The following is an 18,976-nucleotide window of genomic DNA, read 5'->3' as shown; positions in this document are numbered from 1 at the left end:
TTATAAATATCCCACTCTTAGATTTGAGAAATGATCGTTCATTAATTTCGTCAAAAAAATACATAGAAGGTCTCTCACAATCCTACGTGAGCAGACTCTCAACAATTTCGACAAACCTTAACAGACTCAAGTCATTCGAGAATAAGGTTATCACCCACATTGTACTTTTAGCTAGTATAATGGTCACCTACAGAGTAACACTCACCTTAAATTTGCAAACTGCCTCAGTCGCCTTTCTTGACATGGTGACAAGACGAGGCACCACGATACCCTCCAACTTGGCCTTACCCATTAAGACCATAACAAGGGGTTTGGTAGAGGTGGAGAGTCCATCTCTTAGTGAGGAACATATGCTCGACAAGTCAAGATGGTGGAAAGTTCACCCGCCAGCCCCAAGCCAAATTTTGGAAAGGAGTCAACACACATGGTCGTCTTTTTTTAATGAAGACGCTACCATAATTCAGTCCCATGACAATGCATAAATTAAAGTGTTTGATTATAGTTTAAGAAATATGTTTCAAATTAATTTGTTGAGTTTTTTAATCAAGAACTATATTTTAGAATGGTTCAAGTTATAACAATAATATAATCTCAAAATCACTTTATATTTTGTGAAAATTGAGATTTCGGAAGTGTGATACAAAATGTCCAGAGATTACTTTCATGTTACTACAATTATAATCACATCATCCATAATTCGAATCAAAGCTGATTGATCCAAAAATTGACTGTTTGATTCGATTCAAACAATACTGTATTTCCATGGTTTTGTTTATGTAACTTTTGATGATCTTGGTCATGAACTTATTTGTGAAATTGTTTTTTTTTTTTTTTGGGAATTTTGATGACTTCAGTTATAAACCTATTTATAAAATTTAAACGGAAGGATACATTAATTTTTTTTTTTAAGTTAAAGAATCAAGATAGAAAAAGATAAAGATAAGGACCAATTTTTTTTAATTGGATCATAGAGCTGATATTTTTTTGTAATAGTCACTAACATAAACCTCTCTATTCCAAAACTCTAAACCGACTAATTATTGTAGCATTATTATTTTAGTTTATCCTAGATGGCTACTCAAAAGGGTAGCATGTTACATCAAGAAAAGTGTATTTTAAAACTTGCTTTTGTTAAGAGATCATTTTCTGTATTTGTCAACAAATTAAAGAAACAAATCTTGGACTTATATAGTCACCGACATATCTTTTGTTTTTTATAATAAATATTTTATCTTTACAAGTTTAATGACCAAACATACATATTTAAAAGTCTAATTCGTCCTTTATGTGCTGCTGCGGTAATAATATTTTGGATCTTTTGTTTTTTTGTTTTTTTCTTTTGTAATGAGAAAAATGTTATCAACTCAAATATAAATGAACATTTGTTGGTTTAAAACATCAATTTTAAATTAAACTAATATTATTAATTTGAGTAGTTCTTAACTTACAAAGGGATGAAATTCTGTTTCGGACAATTTATAACATCTTATTTACAACATTTTTTGGACTATTTACAACATCTTATTTGCACAAATAATTATTAGCAAAAAAAATGTTTATAACAATAAAAACAAAACTCCCTATCATTGAAAACATCAATCAAATATACTCTTAAAAAATTTACAAAACAAGTTTGCATGATCATAGCTTAAAATTACAAAGCCAGATTACATATAAAATTGAAAATATATATAAGAAAAAATCTTCTTAATTAGAATTCGAATGAAGTCTTCTTTCTTCGGCCGATCTCACACCTTCCATCTTCAACATATCCAACAAAAAATCACTCCAGGTATCAATCGGACCCGGCAAACACCAATGAACACAATCGTTATACAACGTAACATTTTCATTAGGCCAATGTCCAAATCTACTAGGATGACCATCTGGTCTCAACAATGTAGCTTGTGTCACATCATACAACCTAAATTTCTTCCCTCTCCTTCTCCCTTCCTTTTCCGCAACCTTAAACTCCTCTAATTGAATCATATAAAACTCCAAACTAACACCTTCTAACTCTGTCTCATTGCTCCTAAATGGTTTTCTCCTAACACAATTTCCACCTTGGTTCCATATCCCATTCTCAAAATGTGAGGGTGAGAATGTCCTAAGAAATGTTATGCCTTTGAAGTTCTTCAAATTGTTTATAGCTTTGAAAGCGGTTCTAAAAGCTCGTCTATAACCGTGGTACATTGTTAAATCGGGGACGTTTTCTAGGAGGCAATAGTGACATCCGACGATTTTTTGATTTTCGTGGTAAACCATTGATCGAGTGAACCAATGTCCTCCGTTTAGGATGACATAGTCGAAATCTTCTATTTCGGTTATCCAACTTTCATCTGGCTCGTCAATGTAGAGATTGAAGAGCCCAGTTGAAGTTGGACCCTTTTTATCTGATTCTTTGGATTTTACTAAATGGGGTGTCCAAAATGAGGATAGTGTGAAATTGTAGGTTGGGTACCTCCATACCATGAAATAATCGTTTTGTCTATGTGATACAACTATGGGCCATTCCACCTGAAAAATATAAGAATGAAATATAAGATTCAATTTTGGTCTTAATAATAACCATAATATATAAAAATAGTAAATAAAACATTTCAAAAACCCTAAGATATGGTTCAATTGGCAACATGTATTTTCTATAATGTTTCGGGTTTATGAATTTATAATACCCTTTTCATCTTAAAATAAGTGTCATATTTAATAAATAAAAATTTCTAAAAAAATATTACTTTTAATTGTCAATGCAATTCTAAAAGAAGAAAAACTTATTGAAAATTGATTTAAATATTTGAAATGCTAATATTTGTCATTATACAATAATGAGATAATATAAAATATTCATTCATGTAAGTTTAATTTGAGCCTAATTTATTTACAATTTTTTATTTATTTAATAACTCAAATAATTAGGGATGAATTTCTTTACTAGCTTTAGCTCTATTTATGTTGATTTTGTAGAAAAATAAAATTTCTTTACTAGCTTTTAGCTTTATTTATGTTGATTTTGTAGAAAAATAAAACTTCTCAAATTTAAAAATATAAAATTAAAAAATAATATTCCAACTCAATTTTCTCATATAAAAAAATAATAGTAAGTTTTAAATTAATATTTATTTATAGTAGTCCTATCTTTTCCCAAACTAGGTACTATACCATCTTGAAACTCAAACTTGAAAAGATCTACTTTATTTTTTAAAATTATTTTACTCATAAAATAACCTTTATAACCATTCCTTTTACTCTACTTTATTTTATTTTTGAAAAGATCTACTTTAATATTTTAAGCCATGTTTTTTTGTTCCAAAGTGAAAAAGAAAAAGAAACCCTGCATGCATGTTACAGACTTTGAGAAACCAGCACATGATGATGGATAGATATTGTTTACATGTGAACTTTTCCATATAAGACCAAAATGATGACTAATCTCATTAATAATGCTTTCAAGTTTCAATAATACATCTAAATAAAATAATTGAGTGGTCCCTTTCATGTCTTATCTTAGATTCCTTTCAAACTATTAACAATAATTATTTGGACTGTTTATTTTAATTTTCTTCTATGCAAAATAATAGTTTTGCATTTATTAAATATTCAAAACCATGCTATAGGTAGAGAGATGCACAAAGGATGTATGTAACTTGTTTTTCTTCTTTGAGGAATGTGACATCTCAACCAATTCTATTGTTTTGGTTAAGCTATAGCTTTAACATTAATTGTTGAAACCTACTAGTATATGCCAAATTTAGAACTATTCTTATATTAAATTACAAACAATAATGATTTATAGCATTATTTATAGCCAATACAAGTAGGTAGGATGATTTTTAAAGATGTGAAAGATGGATTGTTATACATTATTCAAAATTTTCATGAATAAATTATAATTAAATCAATTTTTTTAATATATTTGTCACGATTAAATTGTAAGAAATAAAATACAACTCTTATTTATTATGTTAAAGTTAAATGGTGATTAATTTTTACATAGCTTCTAAAAATGTAAAACAACTATACAAATAACTTAGCTCATTTATAAATTAATATAAAAATATGACTTTTTAGCTTATATGCAAATTGGTGAAAATATTGTAAAAGAAATTTTGACATAAAACTACAAAAGGATGGGCCATCTTGTGTTTTATTTACCTTTATATAAAATATTAATATAATATCTCAATTCTCAAACCATTTTATCTTGTGGGGTTTGGTATTATTTGTACAAATTTAGACTTAAGTGCAAGTTTAGGCATAAAATTCAAAGAGGAGGCCAATTAAAATATTATTATTTCCTATTTACTATCATTAGGCAATATAAATTAATTCAAATGATAAAATTTCACTTTATAGTCTTGTTTGTTTAAATTTTTATAATTAAAATTGGTTTTTGTCTGAATTTTCTCTTAAAAATAAATAAAAAGATGTTACTAATTTGAACTTGCATTCATTAAATTTATTATATATCCGCAACTATCAAGAATTGTATTAACAAAACAATTAACTATCATATTTTGTACAAATATTTATTTTGAAAGTCTAAACCTAACTATGAATTTATTTTATAAAAATAGTAATTTTAATATGGCTTAAATTTAAATTGAATAGATGATAGGGACATGGAGAATAAAGTCAAATAAAATTAATGTGAGGGCACAAATTACCATGAAAAATCAAGATTCGATTCCAATGACATAGTTGCTACTTTTATACATGTTACTTTTTCAATATACCTAATGTTTTGAAAAAGATAATGGGCTTAGGTGAACCATACATGACATTAGAAAGATGGCAAAATAGGTCTAATCCAAACAATAGGAAAGACAATGACTTTTGGAGCAAACCCATTACAGCTGTTTATTTTAGAAATAATTTTGTTACACCTAGGCCCTAGCTATTTTTGTTTACATCTTATCCCTATGTTTTCACATGTAATGGTACAAATCAGAAAGATATGTCTTTTAATTACTTAAAAAATAATTCTCCAATTTTTTAATATAAAATATAATGCAAAACTAGATTTAAAATGTACCATAAAGGTTAATTGATAAAATAATATGAGTCTAGATGCAATGAAACTTTAGATGAATAGTAATCAATGATGACTTTTTCCTAGTTTTGAAATCTCACTTTCCAAGCTTAAAATTAAATATTGAGCTTTTCTTATAGGATAGAGGGACACAAATTTTTTGTTAGTTTTATAAATTTGAGGTTCATTTCTAGCAAATTAATATATATGTTTTCTTACAAAATTATATACTAAAAACAGAAACTAATATAAAGTGTTTTTGATTGGTTGTGAACATGATTAAATTTTATAAAATTAATTTTAACAAAATTGAATATGTTATAATTGATTTATGTTTGGATACATTTATGTAAGTGAATAGAAAATAATAATTTTAGTGTAAAAGTCACCCAGAATCAATTATGAAAGTAAAAGCTACAAATTCTAGCTTTAAGTAGAATTAATTATGAAGACAAAATTAATTATATTTTTAATAACACAAACACCTCAAAATCACCCAAAATCAATTTTATATATCTAAAATTGATTTTGATTATTCCAAAAACCAATCCAAATCCTCCCTTAATATTTACTTTTAGTTAAATCTTCCTTATCTTAACATTTTTTGCAAAAACAAAATATATAGTAAAAAAATATGAGTTAAAAGGTAGTGCACTCACAGTGTAAAATAGTTTTACACTATCATTCAATAGGGAGTCATGAATGTGCCATGTCATTAAAGTTTTTTTTAAATAAAAGAATGTTTTAATTAGATGCATGGTGGTGATTGGTTGACAGTGTAAAAATATTTACACTGTCAGTGCATGACCCATTTTCTCAAAAAATATATATGAAACTCTTTTAGAAAAAGTTTAGAAAACTAAAACACAATTTAAAAAAAACAAAAAAAAAAAACACTTGAAAACTAAAAAAAAAAAACATATTGTCTTCTCTGAATTTCAGGAAAAGATAGAAACTTGTATGTTAGTCAATCTCAAGTTTAGAAAATTTAAAGTTGAACTCCACTTCATAATCAATTTAAATTTACCAATTTTTTTCTAAAACTTACCAAAAATTCAAATATTTAAAACAAACAAAAACAGAGCAAGAGTCAACTACAACATCAGAATCAGAAACTACTTGATATCAGAACTGATTTTCGAGTCAGATTAGACGGTTTAGTGAAGTGTCTGTATTTCCGAATCAGATTAGACGGTCCAGTGAAACTGTTAGTGATTGGTAAAACACACAAAACAGAGCAAGAGAAAGAGAAAGAAGAAACATACCCTGGACAGAAGACAAATCATGGACTGCATCTGATTCCTGCCAACAGAATCTCCAACAAAGGCCATAGACTTCCCTCTCACAATCTCCAAAAACTGAAACGGATTAAACACCGGCAGCTCACACCCAAACGGCCGCCACTTCCACTTCAAAAACTCACTATCCGGCCGCCCATACTTCATACAATTCTGATGCTCATGAATAGCCCAGCACGTCTTATTCGTGTAATACGGCGCGTTCGGGTTCGGCACCCATTCGCCGTTGAAGATGTCGCATTTTTTGACGGAGGTTGAAGGTAGGCTTGAGGATTCGTTTAAGTCGTCGAAGGCGGAGGAGGGTTGGTGTTTGATATGTTTGACGGTTTTCGTGGTGGAGGAGTAGCGGAAGAGAGGGAAGGAGAGTGGTGTGATGGTGAAGACGAGGATGGCGAAGATGGCTAGGAGGGTTACCTTTGGGATCATTTGTTTTGGGGTGTTTTTGCCAAAGAGGAGTTCCATTGCTTGGAACTTCATTTGGAGAGAAAAGGTGTGTGAGAGTGATGAGGACTTGGGAGTTTTGGCTCTATATATGATTGGTTTATCATATGTTTGTTGATAGAGAAATGGTAGCAAAACTCTCTTTTCAACATTTTTTAACGCTAGTTTTTTTATTGGTTGAAATATGTGTGGGTCCTACCACTTTATGTGGGATCCATTTCTAAAGTAAAGGACCGACACATATTTTAACCAATAATAAAGTAAGTATTAGAGAGAGTGTTGAAAAGAGAGTGTTGCTAGCACTCTAATGTATTTTAGGTTATGGAATAATAGGGACTAATTTGTTTAGTTGGTACATTTAAGTTATTTTATTACTAAGTTTTTGGTTGTTTTCACATGGATGATGGTTTATTTGAGTATTTGGATTTTTGTTATTTCTTTATCATGTGAGACATTATGTTTGGTGGTTTGTTATTAGAGTGGATTTTGTTGAAAATGTTATGGAATGGACAAGTGGGTTAGAATGAAAAAGAGAAAATGATGTGGTTTAATTTATTTTTTGTTGATACTCATATGAAATTAAAGTAGAGGGAATAGATTATGTGAAGTCAACTCGATTGTAGTTGTGTAGAGATATTAGATGCGGAATAACGAATTTGAACTCAAAATATCAGATGTAGGGTAACGGATTTGAACCTGTAACATTTTATTTGTCAATTTTAAAAGATGAATTGCAACTACTAGAATATTTGAAAAATAATAATTGAAACAATGTGAAGCAGTGTAATATATGTTTGTAAATGAAAAGAATTTTTATTTTAAAAATCAATTTTATAGCACTGAGTTAGGCAAAACTAAAATTTAGAGAAAGAATAAACAATAAAGAAATAGAATAAAAAAGTAAAATGAAAGTGTGCACTTATTTTTACTTATTATACTCTTCTCTCTTCGTTAAATTGTCTTTCAAGAAAAGAATATCCACTTAATTTAAAAAAGAATAAACAACATAAAATTGAGTAAAAAAGTAAAATGAAATTATCCACTTAATTTTGTTATTATACTTTTGTCTCTTAGTTATATTTTCTTTCAAGAAAAGAATATATGATATGATAAAGTTTCATTTGATATATACTAAATTATTTTCATTTTTTAAATTTGCATGTACCGAACTAACTTCATTTGGCAATAGGAAAAATAAATTTAAAGAGTATATTTATAAATAGTAAAAGATGCAATGAGAAAATAAATACTAACATTTAATATTTAAATTGAAAAGTAATTTATAAATTTTTTTATAAAATAATTAATAATTTGAGAGAAAGGTAATACCATTTGGAGAGTAATATTTTCTTATTTTTAGTGAGGGCTTAAGTCCAAAGAATTACACAAGAGTGTTTCTCTACGTGGAGCTATACTTTGGATCCTCTATATACATAATTTGCATTTCCTAGGACAAGGGTCTAAGAATGTTATGTCTAAAGTATGCTTTGCTCCTATTTTGTCAATTTATCTACACATCTAATCGATTTTATATAGACATTGATGCATATATAATCCTCCACTTTCCTTAGCTCTTGATGAATATGTCGCACCAAAGATAAGTCGTTGTCTTTCCTTTGTTGCTCCAACATGATTGTCTCATATGCTTTCTTAGATTCCGTTTGAATGATCAAATTTCTTCACTTGTTAATGTTGTTAAATAACTTGATTCCTCCGAGTATTCCCATAATTCAGTAAATAAAACTGAGCAATGACCTATCGCTTTAATGAATCCTCGAATCCAATTACCTTTGTTATCCCTTATCTCACCCTCAAAATCAGCCTTTTTTTGTGTAGCACTGCCTCATCAGTATTTAATGCCACTCAACTCTCCTAAGGTGGAGGCCACATATTCACTCTAACAGAGTTTGTACTAACTTGGTATTGTTGAACTTTGCTTGTGATTTTCTGCACTATATATGTTGGCATGATATAATTTTCTATGAGTTTTCTAATTCCTCCAATACCATATTATATGGCAAGCAGTTGCCCATGTAATCAACCAATTTTTCTCTTTTTGATTATTGTAGCTTCGATGTAGATTTAGTTGAATCCATTCTTGAGCATTTGTTTCGAAGAAATTGTCCCAATGTTTGCATCTACAAGGGTTAAATAGATACCTTATTGATGAACAATCTCGAAGAGTATGCATCATAGTGTCATGTATGGCAAGGTTATGTGAGGTCGGCTTATGATTGTCTCTCCTCCTTTGTTGTATGTTAGGGTTAGGTGGAGTCGAAATATCACTTGTTTGTTATATTCACTATTTGGTATAAGGTTTTTAAGTGGTTTGATAGACCATTGCCAAATTTGTAGTCATCTTTAGGGGTCCTTGACATCTTTATGTGATTTGGTAGAGGTAAGAGAGTGGCTTTCGGTTTAGATGTGATCTGGCATGTTGTGGTTTGCACTATTTAGATCATGTGCATTAAAATTATTTTTTACATGGAAATATTATTAGTTATTACTAGGTGACTATGTTGATTTGATTTTCTTGAAAGTGGGCTCACATGCATTCGTCTGGTTCAGACCTCTCTATTTTTTATTGATAGTAGGATTGCTGTTGTGTTTAGGGTTATAGAGATTGTTGTCTGGTCGACTACCTCTCTAATTGTTGTTTGTCTTCTCTCTGCCTTTCCTCAACTTGTTTTTGAAGAGGTTCTTTGTTATGATCTATTCAAGTGTATAGTGGTTTTTTTTATTCGGGTGGTGTTTTTTGTTGGTTTGCTTTGTTAGCTTTTACTTATCTTTTTGTAGTTTTGTTTCTGATACTAGTTGCATTTTATTTCATTGTTCTTGTCTTTTTATATATATATATATATATATATATATATATATATATATATATGGAGCATATCAAGTGAGAACATTTTTAAATGAGAGATGAGAGGAAGAGATATCAACCATTGGATTCATCAAGAGAGAGAATGTTAATACATTAATTTCTCTCTCTTGATGAATCCAATGGTTGATATCTCTTCCTCTCATCTCTCATTTAAAAATGCTCTCACTTGATATGCTCCATATATATATATATATATATATATATATATATATATATATAGTTCTGTATCGGCAAAAGGCTCAAATTGTTAATGTTCAAATTTATGCTACTCTACTCCATACGATCCAAGATATAAAAGTCATTTCATGTGAAATATAAGGTACATTTTTCTATTCTTTCTTTTTCACTACAATGATATTGAATCTTGATCTGACTTGGATGTTGCTAACCATGTAGGTCCACCCCGCGTCACCATACCAGAGATCAGCACCATATGTTCATGATTCCACACCATCAACTTACACCTAATTTTGGTTTCTGAACGCAACAATGACGCCATATGTTGGAATTGACTCCTAATTTCGGTGAAAATTCCACGAATGGATGATTCTAGATCCAAACTCATATCCGTATGAGAGTCACTAAAGAATGGAGGCAATTACCTCTAAGATCGTATTGAAGGTCCTGATCGATCTTCCAATCTCCCATCACCACCTCAATTATCCATCATCAACATAATCCTTACAGTGGCAGCTTCAAAGATATGGCAAGTCCGTAACGACTTCTGCGCATATCCATTACTAGAGTACTTTCTATCAGTGGCGAAGAACGTTAATCTGATAAACTTAAGTGGAAATCCTACTTTATAGTACAAATGTCGAGTCACATTTGGACCTTGAGCCTTGTTGTACATCGATATCACCATAACTTAACTTTTTGTTTGCCATAATTTGACGGAAGGGACCAAATCGAGTAACAAAAATAAAATTAAAGGACTAACTTGTAACATTTTTTAACTAAAGGACTAAAACAAAATATTAAATTAAGTTAAGGAATTTGAAAAATAAATATATCATATATTTTGTTTATATATTTTGTTTCTGCTTTTTTAAACCACAAATTAATAAAAGAAAAAAAAAACAAGAGATACAAGAGGAGGAGATACAAAAGTCTTGCTATAAGGTTAAGAAAACCGAAAATGAAGCCTATCAAATCTGTTCCTAATGCACTCTTCTCTAATGAAGATGAGCCGTCATCAAACCAAATCCCAAATTCACCAAAGTGTGAGGTTTAATATTTGTTTCTCTGTTCTTGTCCTAAGTGGTGCCAAGCCACTTTTTTCTTATCAAAGAGATTATTGATTATATCCAAAGACTTTAAATATAGAAAAATAAAGAATATCAAATTCAATCTCAACCACTTTATAAACTACATATAACACTTCTTAACTTTCAACAAATGCATCACTTTAAATAGAGGTGATTATATAACAAATGCAAAGTATATTAGACAAATTCAAATGCCTCCTCACCTGTACGTAACCAACTAATTAATTAAGCCAGCATGTGAGGGAATGATAATAAATTAATTAGTGATTATGACATATTCAAGTTGACTAATAATTTTTGCTTAGAAAAATCTGTCCAGCATTGATCTTTGTTTTTTCTTATGGAAAATCCAAAGTTACATTTTCCTCACCTCGAATTTGATAATTGGATTTTTTTTTATGTTCAGGGGCAAATTAGGTAATTGGCCTCTTGATTGATTTAAGAACAACAAGTATCATGAAATATAGGGAATAAAATCAAGCTTGTATGTGAGAACTTAAGATCTAGATCTATATTTTTACATTAAAAATTTGAAAACTACTACTACTATATTATTTTGAAATTCCATTTATATATTTAATTTTTATTCTTTGTATTATTTTTGAAGGCGGGATACTATGCAAATTCTAAAATTCTTTTTACAGATTAATCGTAAGAATTTTTTTTTATAAAATATTTATTATGGTTAAATCATAATAAAATAAATTATTATGTGTTTTTATAGTTAAGCCATAATACATTGATATATAATTTTTAAAAACAAAAGATGGCAATACAAACTTTTCCAAAAGATTTAAAAAATAAATAATTGTTTTTTAGTTTTGGCTAGAACAGTTAGATGCTTATTACTAGATTGACTCTAAGTTTAACCCGACATTCACATATATTTTCTATAATCAGAAAAATATTTTTGTTAAATATAATAAAAAAAAATAAACGAAAAATTTGATAGTGCAATTGAAAAATTATGTATGAATAGAAAAATCTAAAAGTATAATTGAAAAGTTTGATATACAATGTTAACACTTTAAAAAAATAGGAGGGTTATCAATTATCTAAAGTGTGTGACTTAGTCATAATGTTTTTAGAAATGACCTTGTATCTTTACAAGATACTGTCACTTAGACAGACACGACTAGACGAGCTTTCACATTTTCTCTCTTTCATATTTTGAAGCTTTAAATATCTTTATCATTATCTATGACTTTAGAATCACACCAGAGTCTTGAAACTTCTTGATGAGGCTTGAGATATCTCCATATTAATTATCATCATTTGAGAGTTTGAAAGGTTAAACCGCAGGTTATCCTTGAAGCCTAAGTCTTTACTAGAGAGTCGTTGGACTATAATATTGACTTTAAATAGTTTCTTATCTTTATTTGAGAGGATAGTTTGATCAACCATCTTATGCATCTTTGACCGCTTATCTACCTTCACACTACTACAAAAAACTCTTTTTACGTCGGTGGAAAAAGGGGTTTTACTTTGGTTTTATAGGCAACGTAACAAAGGACATCATAAAAACAAAGGGGTAAAGTTGCAAGTTTTCACGACGTCCTTCCTTATCTCACTTGAGTAACTAAGGTTAAATGATCTCCTTCACGCTTGAGGTTAAATGTGGTTTTTTTGTAGTAGTGCAAGTGCGAAGCAACCTCGTTGATCCACGTAGGGATGGAAATGAGCAGTGTATGGGCAAGATACTATAGTACCTGTCCCCATACCCGCTGTTCGAATAAAGCTCCCACTACAAGAATTTTGACAATTACCAACAGTAAAAGTCAGAAAACCTATACCAACGGACGTTTGTTTCTGTCAACTATAATTTCCTATACCGTCGGAAAATTACCGTCCCAATATCTTATACCAACGGCGATTTTGTGGCGTTGGTCAAAATTTTGAGACTATAGCAACAGCTAATTACACTATTTAATAGTTTTATCCACCATGTATTTCCGTTGGTATAGGTGAAATTAACTGTTGGTATACATGTCTTTTTTTACAATTATTTCATTCCTATAATTTATATTTTTTAATAATCAAAATTTGGCAATATTTTCTATATGCATCACACAAAATTTAAAATAACGTCAAATAAATTTTCAATTATATTGTCAAAATAGTAAGTCTTACAAATGTATCAAAATAACGAAAAAAACGAGATTTTGTCTAAAAGATAAAAGCACCAAAATAGATCTTACTAAAAATTTAAAATAAAAAAAAAAGCATATCTAAGATAAAAGAAGCCTTTAATCTTCCTCTCTTCAATCTTCATCCAGGCATGAACTTCGAAAATTTGTCTCGTTTGGAACATTAGAAGCATCCATATCCTATTGAAATGAGCATGAAAACATGAATTTAAAAAAGACTATTTAATGGACATGCATCCAACAACTATGTGTATGATCTACAATTCAATTAACTCCCATATACAAACACAGGTTTCAAATAAGAGCAAATACTTCCATTAGCACATGATATATAAGAATCTACAACCACAATTGTAAATATTATTGACAATAATTCGAATTATAAACTGCATAAGGATCAATAGAACTGTACACAATCAGCTATAAGGAAAAATAAAATTGACAATATATAAGAATGATAAATTGCATTTTACATTTGCGCCTTAACCATCATCATACTAATACATACAAACTCAATTCAAACCAAATTTGATCATTCAACTAACAAACCCTTTACATAGGAGTCAATATTAGCAATGTTTTCAGAGTTTGACCAGCCATTAGGTGATAAAATGCGAAGAAATGTAAAAATGCCATTCACCTGAAATCCTCTGAAGTGTCCGCATGGAAGGATCCATTTTGTAGCACCACCAAATAGACCCAACACACGCAAAGCTTTAAGAATCAACAAGGGAGAGATAATTAGAAAAGAAAAGAAGTGTATACAGGGCAGGGCAGAAAAACTGTGAATCACATAAAGCAATCTAATTTTCAAACATTCAAAATAGATATTATGAAATTTATAATGAGCAAAGGGTGAAATACCTCATTGAATTGGTCCTTAAGATGTTCCAGTTGCTCTTTTAGCAGCTCTACTTCTATCTCTGCATTATTAGCTTGCATTCCACTTGTTCAAGCTACAACAAGAAAATTATACAACTTAAAGAATTATTCATAGATGTAAATGACCATTAGTTTGAACACTAGCAACAAATATGGCAACCTGCATTTGCATTTATTTAGAAATAGAAAACTCTGAGTCACTCTTCAGTTGTGAATTATCATCCTGAACTCTATTTTATTCACTCTCTCTATGCTCTCTGATAGTTGGCCTAACCTACCTTCTAAAGATGCTTCTTTCTCTTCAACTGAGGCAGCATGAGACTCAGCTTTTATGCGAAGGTTTGTCTCATACCTAAATTTCATATGTAAGAATCAAACATCAAACGAGCTTTAACAACAAATTTGGAAAATATCATTACATGTTATCATCAGACTAGATCAATAAATCAATATGATACATTCCTTCATGTGATCCTAGTAGTGAGGTATTTTTGGAACTCAGTCATCCATTCCTTCATGTGATCCTCAAAGAACTCAGGGAGCTCTAGAAAATTCAATGACAAAAATAAACTACAACACAATTTATGCGACTAAACCAGATTTGCCGCAGGTGGTGATGGTACCACAGTTGCAGCAAGGACAATTAACGATGCAGACTTAAGAAAAATTTCAAGCAAAGGGAGCAGAAAAATTATCGAGACAATACTTTAAATCAACCCAGAGATCGGAGGATTTATATTGTTTACGAAATTTACCAAAAATTGAATTAGCAGTACCTAGAATACCATTAATGGAAGCGTAATCGTTAACTTGAGATGCATTTTGGAGATAGACGACGAGTTCAGGTAGAGTGATGGCCATGATTTGAAGAAATCATGGTTGTCAATGATAGCTAGGGTTTCGCTAAACTGGGATTGGATTTTGGGAGTAGCGGAGAGCATTAGAGAGACGATTAGGATTTTGATCTGTTCCATCACGAAATCAAGGATCGAACTGTCTTTTAACACCCATCGGAGACGGAGGTGGTTTTTTAAGTTGACGGCGGTGGATTAATGGATCTGCTCACCAACAGCTTGTTCGAGGACAAGACGGAGTAAGACGAGGTAGAAGTTTGGAAGATCGGCTGCTTCAACTACGGAGGATTCGGCGCGGCGGCGAGGCTCTGGTGCTTGAGAGAGTGTTGAGGAAGCTTTCAGAGACGAGTTGAAGAGTTTGAGGGTTCCATTCCATCGTGCTTGTGAGACAGTGATTTTCTAATTTTATTTTCTTTTTTTAATTAAAAAAATTAAAGAGGTGAAAATTGAGCGCCTTTGGTGAAAAGTGAGCGGCTTTTTTTCCAAATCCTATACCAACGGTTAACTTATAATTCCAGTCTCTAAATACTCTCTATACCAACGTTTTTGTTACAATCACTAAAGGTGTCCGTTGGTATATGACAAGTTTCTTGTAGTGTCCATCCCTTAGCCCATACTCGCGTGGGCACCAACGTTTGATCTTGTACCCGTATCCTATTGGTACCTAAGTACCCATACCCATACCCATCCTCGTTTACCCGCATTTCTAATAAAACTAATCAAGCAATTAGAAATTTATCATGTTATTTATCTTTTCAACAACATTAAAAAAAATTTCAAGGATGTTATTGTTGAGTTAAGAAACAAACAAACATTTATATTAAAATGAATACAAGTTTAATAGTGATATATTTAATAAAATTGATAAATTAACATGTATGCGTAATAATAAAAATAAAAATATGTAAATATATATTGTGTGGACGCCCATACCCGCTTATTTTTAGTGGGTATTTACCTGACTCCATACACGTATCTATTTTTGTAGATTTTTATCCTACTCGTTGTGCGTGTTTTTGATGGTATCCACTTGAGTTGGATAAAATTGCCATCCCTATATTCACGAGATAAGAAAAATTAATTTGGAGTGAGGGGCCAGGTTTCATCCAAACAAAGGGTAGGGTGCAAAGAGGAAGGCTGCCTTTGAGTAAATAAATTTTTGTGGTCCACCCGAAAATCCTTTGATTGGAAGTTTATTTTCAAAAATCTTCTCGGACATATGCTTATCTCCCTTAAGGTAATCCTTCCTCTCACGCCTCTTTTCTACTTAACCCAATCGTGAATGATCTAGATTTAGTTTCCATTTAAAAAGTGTATGATCTTGGCCTATATATGGTATTGAGAAAATGGACTCTAGAGGATTTTGTGGCGATTTGTATTTGTGAAAATTAACCATCTCATACCCATACAACTGTTATCTCCATTATAAACTATTTTATTCATTTGAGGGTGAAAGCCAACACAGCTAATACTTGGATCGTTACTATTGTTTATGTTAGTTAAAATGCATGCCACGAAATAGTTCCTCATGAGGGAATAACTATTAAGACAACCCTATAAGTTCTTGAACCTTTGGCCAGAGTTTTTAAAAAGGTCGCGGTCGGGTGTCGGGTTAAGATCAGGGCGGCCGAATTAATTCAGGAGTTCTGTTTTAATTTAAGAAATAGATTTAAATTTTTTTTAAAACAAAATTAATTCTAATAGGACTTAAATGCATTTTTGGTCCCTCTAAGTTAGCGAGTTTTTATTTTCGTCTCTGTAAGTTTTTTTTTGTTGGTCTGAGTCCCTATATTTCACTTTCGCGTTCGTTTAGGTCCTTAAAATCAAAATCCACAAAAAGTTTTACAGAAAAATCCGCAGGAAACCTACAGATTTTCCTGCGGATTTAGGCTTTAGAAACTAAAGCAAAAAGTAAGATATAGAATCAATTCAGGAGTGTTGTTTTAATTTAAGAAATAAATTTAAATTTTTTTAAAAATAAAATTATTTCTAATAAAGCTTAAATGCACTTTTGATTTCTGTAAGTTAGCGAGTTTTTTATTTTCGTCTCTGTAAGTTTTTTTTGTTAGTCTGAGTTTCTATATTTCACTTTCGCGTTCGTTTAAGTCTTTAAAATCAAAATCCGCACAAAAATTCAGAAAAATCCGCAGGAAACCTGCAGATTTTCCTGCGACTTTTGGCTTTAGAAACTAAACCTCTAGCAAAAAGTAAGATATAGAAACTCAAACAAAAAAAAAATTACAGGGACGAAAATAAAAAACTCGCTAACTTACATGACCAAAAGTGCATTTAAGCTTCCTAATAATTTAAAATCACACATTAAGAATATAATTGTATGTTAACCAAACAAAACACTAAATTTTTTTACATATTATTTAAATTATAATTCTTTTATATAAATTTTATGTTTTTAATATTTTAATTTATTTTTAATATTTTTTGCCTAATTATAAAAAAAAATTGGGTCCCTTAAATTTTGAGTCCCAGTGCTGTAGCACACCTGGCGATTGTGCAGGGTCGAGTCTGATTACGACTTTCGCAATTTTAGTTTGTATAAGTGTCGCGCCATTGATTTTGATCATCGTAATATGAATTGATTACAATTTATTCTTTAACATATAAAATTGTGATAACAGTATCGGTATTGATTTCTGCCGAAACCGTTTTGTCGCGGCCATAATTTTTATTTTTTTAAAACCCTACCTTTGGCTTGATTATCTAAATTTCTCTAAGCATGTTATCTCTTCTTGGAAATAAAAAATTGAGTATCTCACAAAGTACTTAAAAAACAAAAAGCTGGAAAAAAATGGGAACATTTTTAGAAGGAAGCATTGTAACAACAGTCACATGGAAAGGATTAATCATGTCCTTTGTTGATGTTACTAATTTAAAATAGTGTATGCTTCACTTAAAACACCTTATATGTTAAATGAGTATGAGAATATTCTTGCTCACAAAAAAAGCTTATTGGAACCCTTTAAAAATTTGTGTGACACTACTACCCTTAAAGAATTCTTGCTTTTATTTGGAATTTAAGCCATGTTAAGTCACTTAATGAAGAAATAAGTCTAAATTTGAAGACTTAAGAAAAATTTAAAATAAATATTTTAATACTAAAAGTATATATTAATAAAAGATAAATTTTATATATAATTTTTTAATGTGGTTCTTATTATTTTTCAATAAAAATATAACAAATATATTGTATTTATATATTTTAAAAATTTAATTTAAAATCATTCGTTAAAAGTATTAATCTTTATTCATGTGGAAACAATATTTGTTCTTAGTCAATTTTTTAAAAGCCAAAAGATAATAGATTGCATATTAAAATTATACATAATTTTTTTAAATAAAAAATAACATATAGGGATAGCTATTTAACATTAATTATCATTTTTATTAAAAAATTATTTATAAATTTTTATAATAAATATTAGTTATAACATAAATGTATAGTTAGTAGTTAGGTCAATGAAATATGTGATTGATGAAAATAAATTTAAAGAAAAAAAAAAGAAAAAAAAGACAGACTCATAAATGGATATAGCAAGTATGAATCGTCATCATTTAAGTCATCGAAATAATACATTCTCATTAGGTTACTTAACACTAAGAATGGATTTGAGAATTTGGAGAAGGAGGGAGGGGAGGACATTGAAAAAAGAAAAAGATTGATGAAAAAAAATTAAAAGATTTTTGTTGGAAAGTTTTTAGAGGTTTTGTTTTTATTCATAAACACTAAAAATTTCCTAGTTTGGGGAACTCAAAATTTATATGAAAGGAAAGTTTTGGAGAACTTACATAAATTTTCTAAATATCTTATATTGTTATAGTATTTTAAAAATTAAAAAGATAGTAATGATAAACACTCTTTTATCATTCTATACAAAATCTTTTTTTTAAATGTCAAATATTTTTTTATATTTTTTATATCGTTTTCGAAAGCATTCCCCTCCCTTCCCCTTCAAACCCGAAAAAAAAAGCCTAAATAATTTCAAATGCTTTTGCTAATATATATTTATTAACTATTTTATTTAGAGTGTTCAGAGACTCGTCTTGCCCTGCTCTTACTTTTGTTGTGGGGGGAGAAAATATTTTAGGAGTGCACCCTCAATTATGCACTATCCACTCAGCTCCAAGTTTAGTAAACCAATTGTGAGAAAAGTTATC

General features: G+C 30.0%; 1 protein-coding gene and 1 long non-coding RNA gene across 2 annotated transcripts; both read right to left on the bottom strand.

Moving 5' to 3' along the window:
• Window positions 1-1,565: 1,565 nt before the first annotated feature.
• Window positions 1,566-6,853, bottom strand: LOC131608953 (protein trichome birefringence-like 19). The gene is made up of 2 exons (XM_058880555.1): window positions 6,295-6,853; window positions 1,566-2,517 (listed from the first exon to the last, which is right to left on the bottom strand). The coding sequence occupies exons 1-2, from the start codon at window positions 6,802-6,804 to the stop codon at window positions 1,708-1,710; spliced, it is 1,320 nt and encodes a 439-aa protein (XP_058736538.1). The 5' UTR covers window positions 6,805-6,853; the 3' UTR covers window positions 1,566-1,707.
• Window positions 6,854-12,995: 6,142 nt separating this feature from the next.
• On the bottom strand, window positions 12,996-15,250 carry LOC131611306 (uncharacterized). The gene is made up of 5 exons (XR_009286844.1): window positions 14,726-15,250; window positions 14,110-14,301; window positions 13,932-14,023; window positions 13,708-13,781; window positions 12,996-13,247 (listed from the first exon to the last, which is right to left on the bottom strand). It is a non-coding gene; the product is annotated as an uncharacterized LOC131611306 (long non-coding RNA).
• Window positions 15,251-18,976: the final 3,726 nt, after the last annotated feature.

Source organism: Vicia villosa, linkage group LG6 (genome assembly GCF_029867415.1).
Source record: "Vicia villosa cultivar HV-30 ecotype Madison, WI linkage group LG6, Vvil1.0, whole genome shotgun sequence".
Lineage (NCBI taxonomy): Eukaryota > Viridiplantae > Streptophyta > Magnoliopsida > Fabales > Fabaceae > Vicia > Vicia villosa.
Note: the sequence above shows the minus strand (reverse complement) of the source record. Positions and strands in the feature narration are given on the sequence as shown.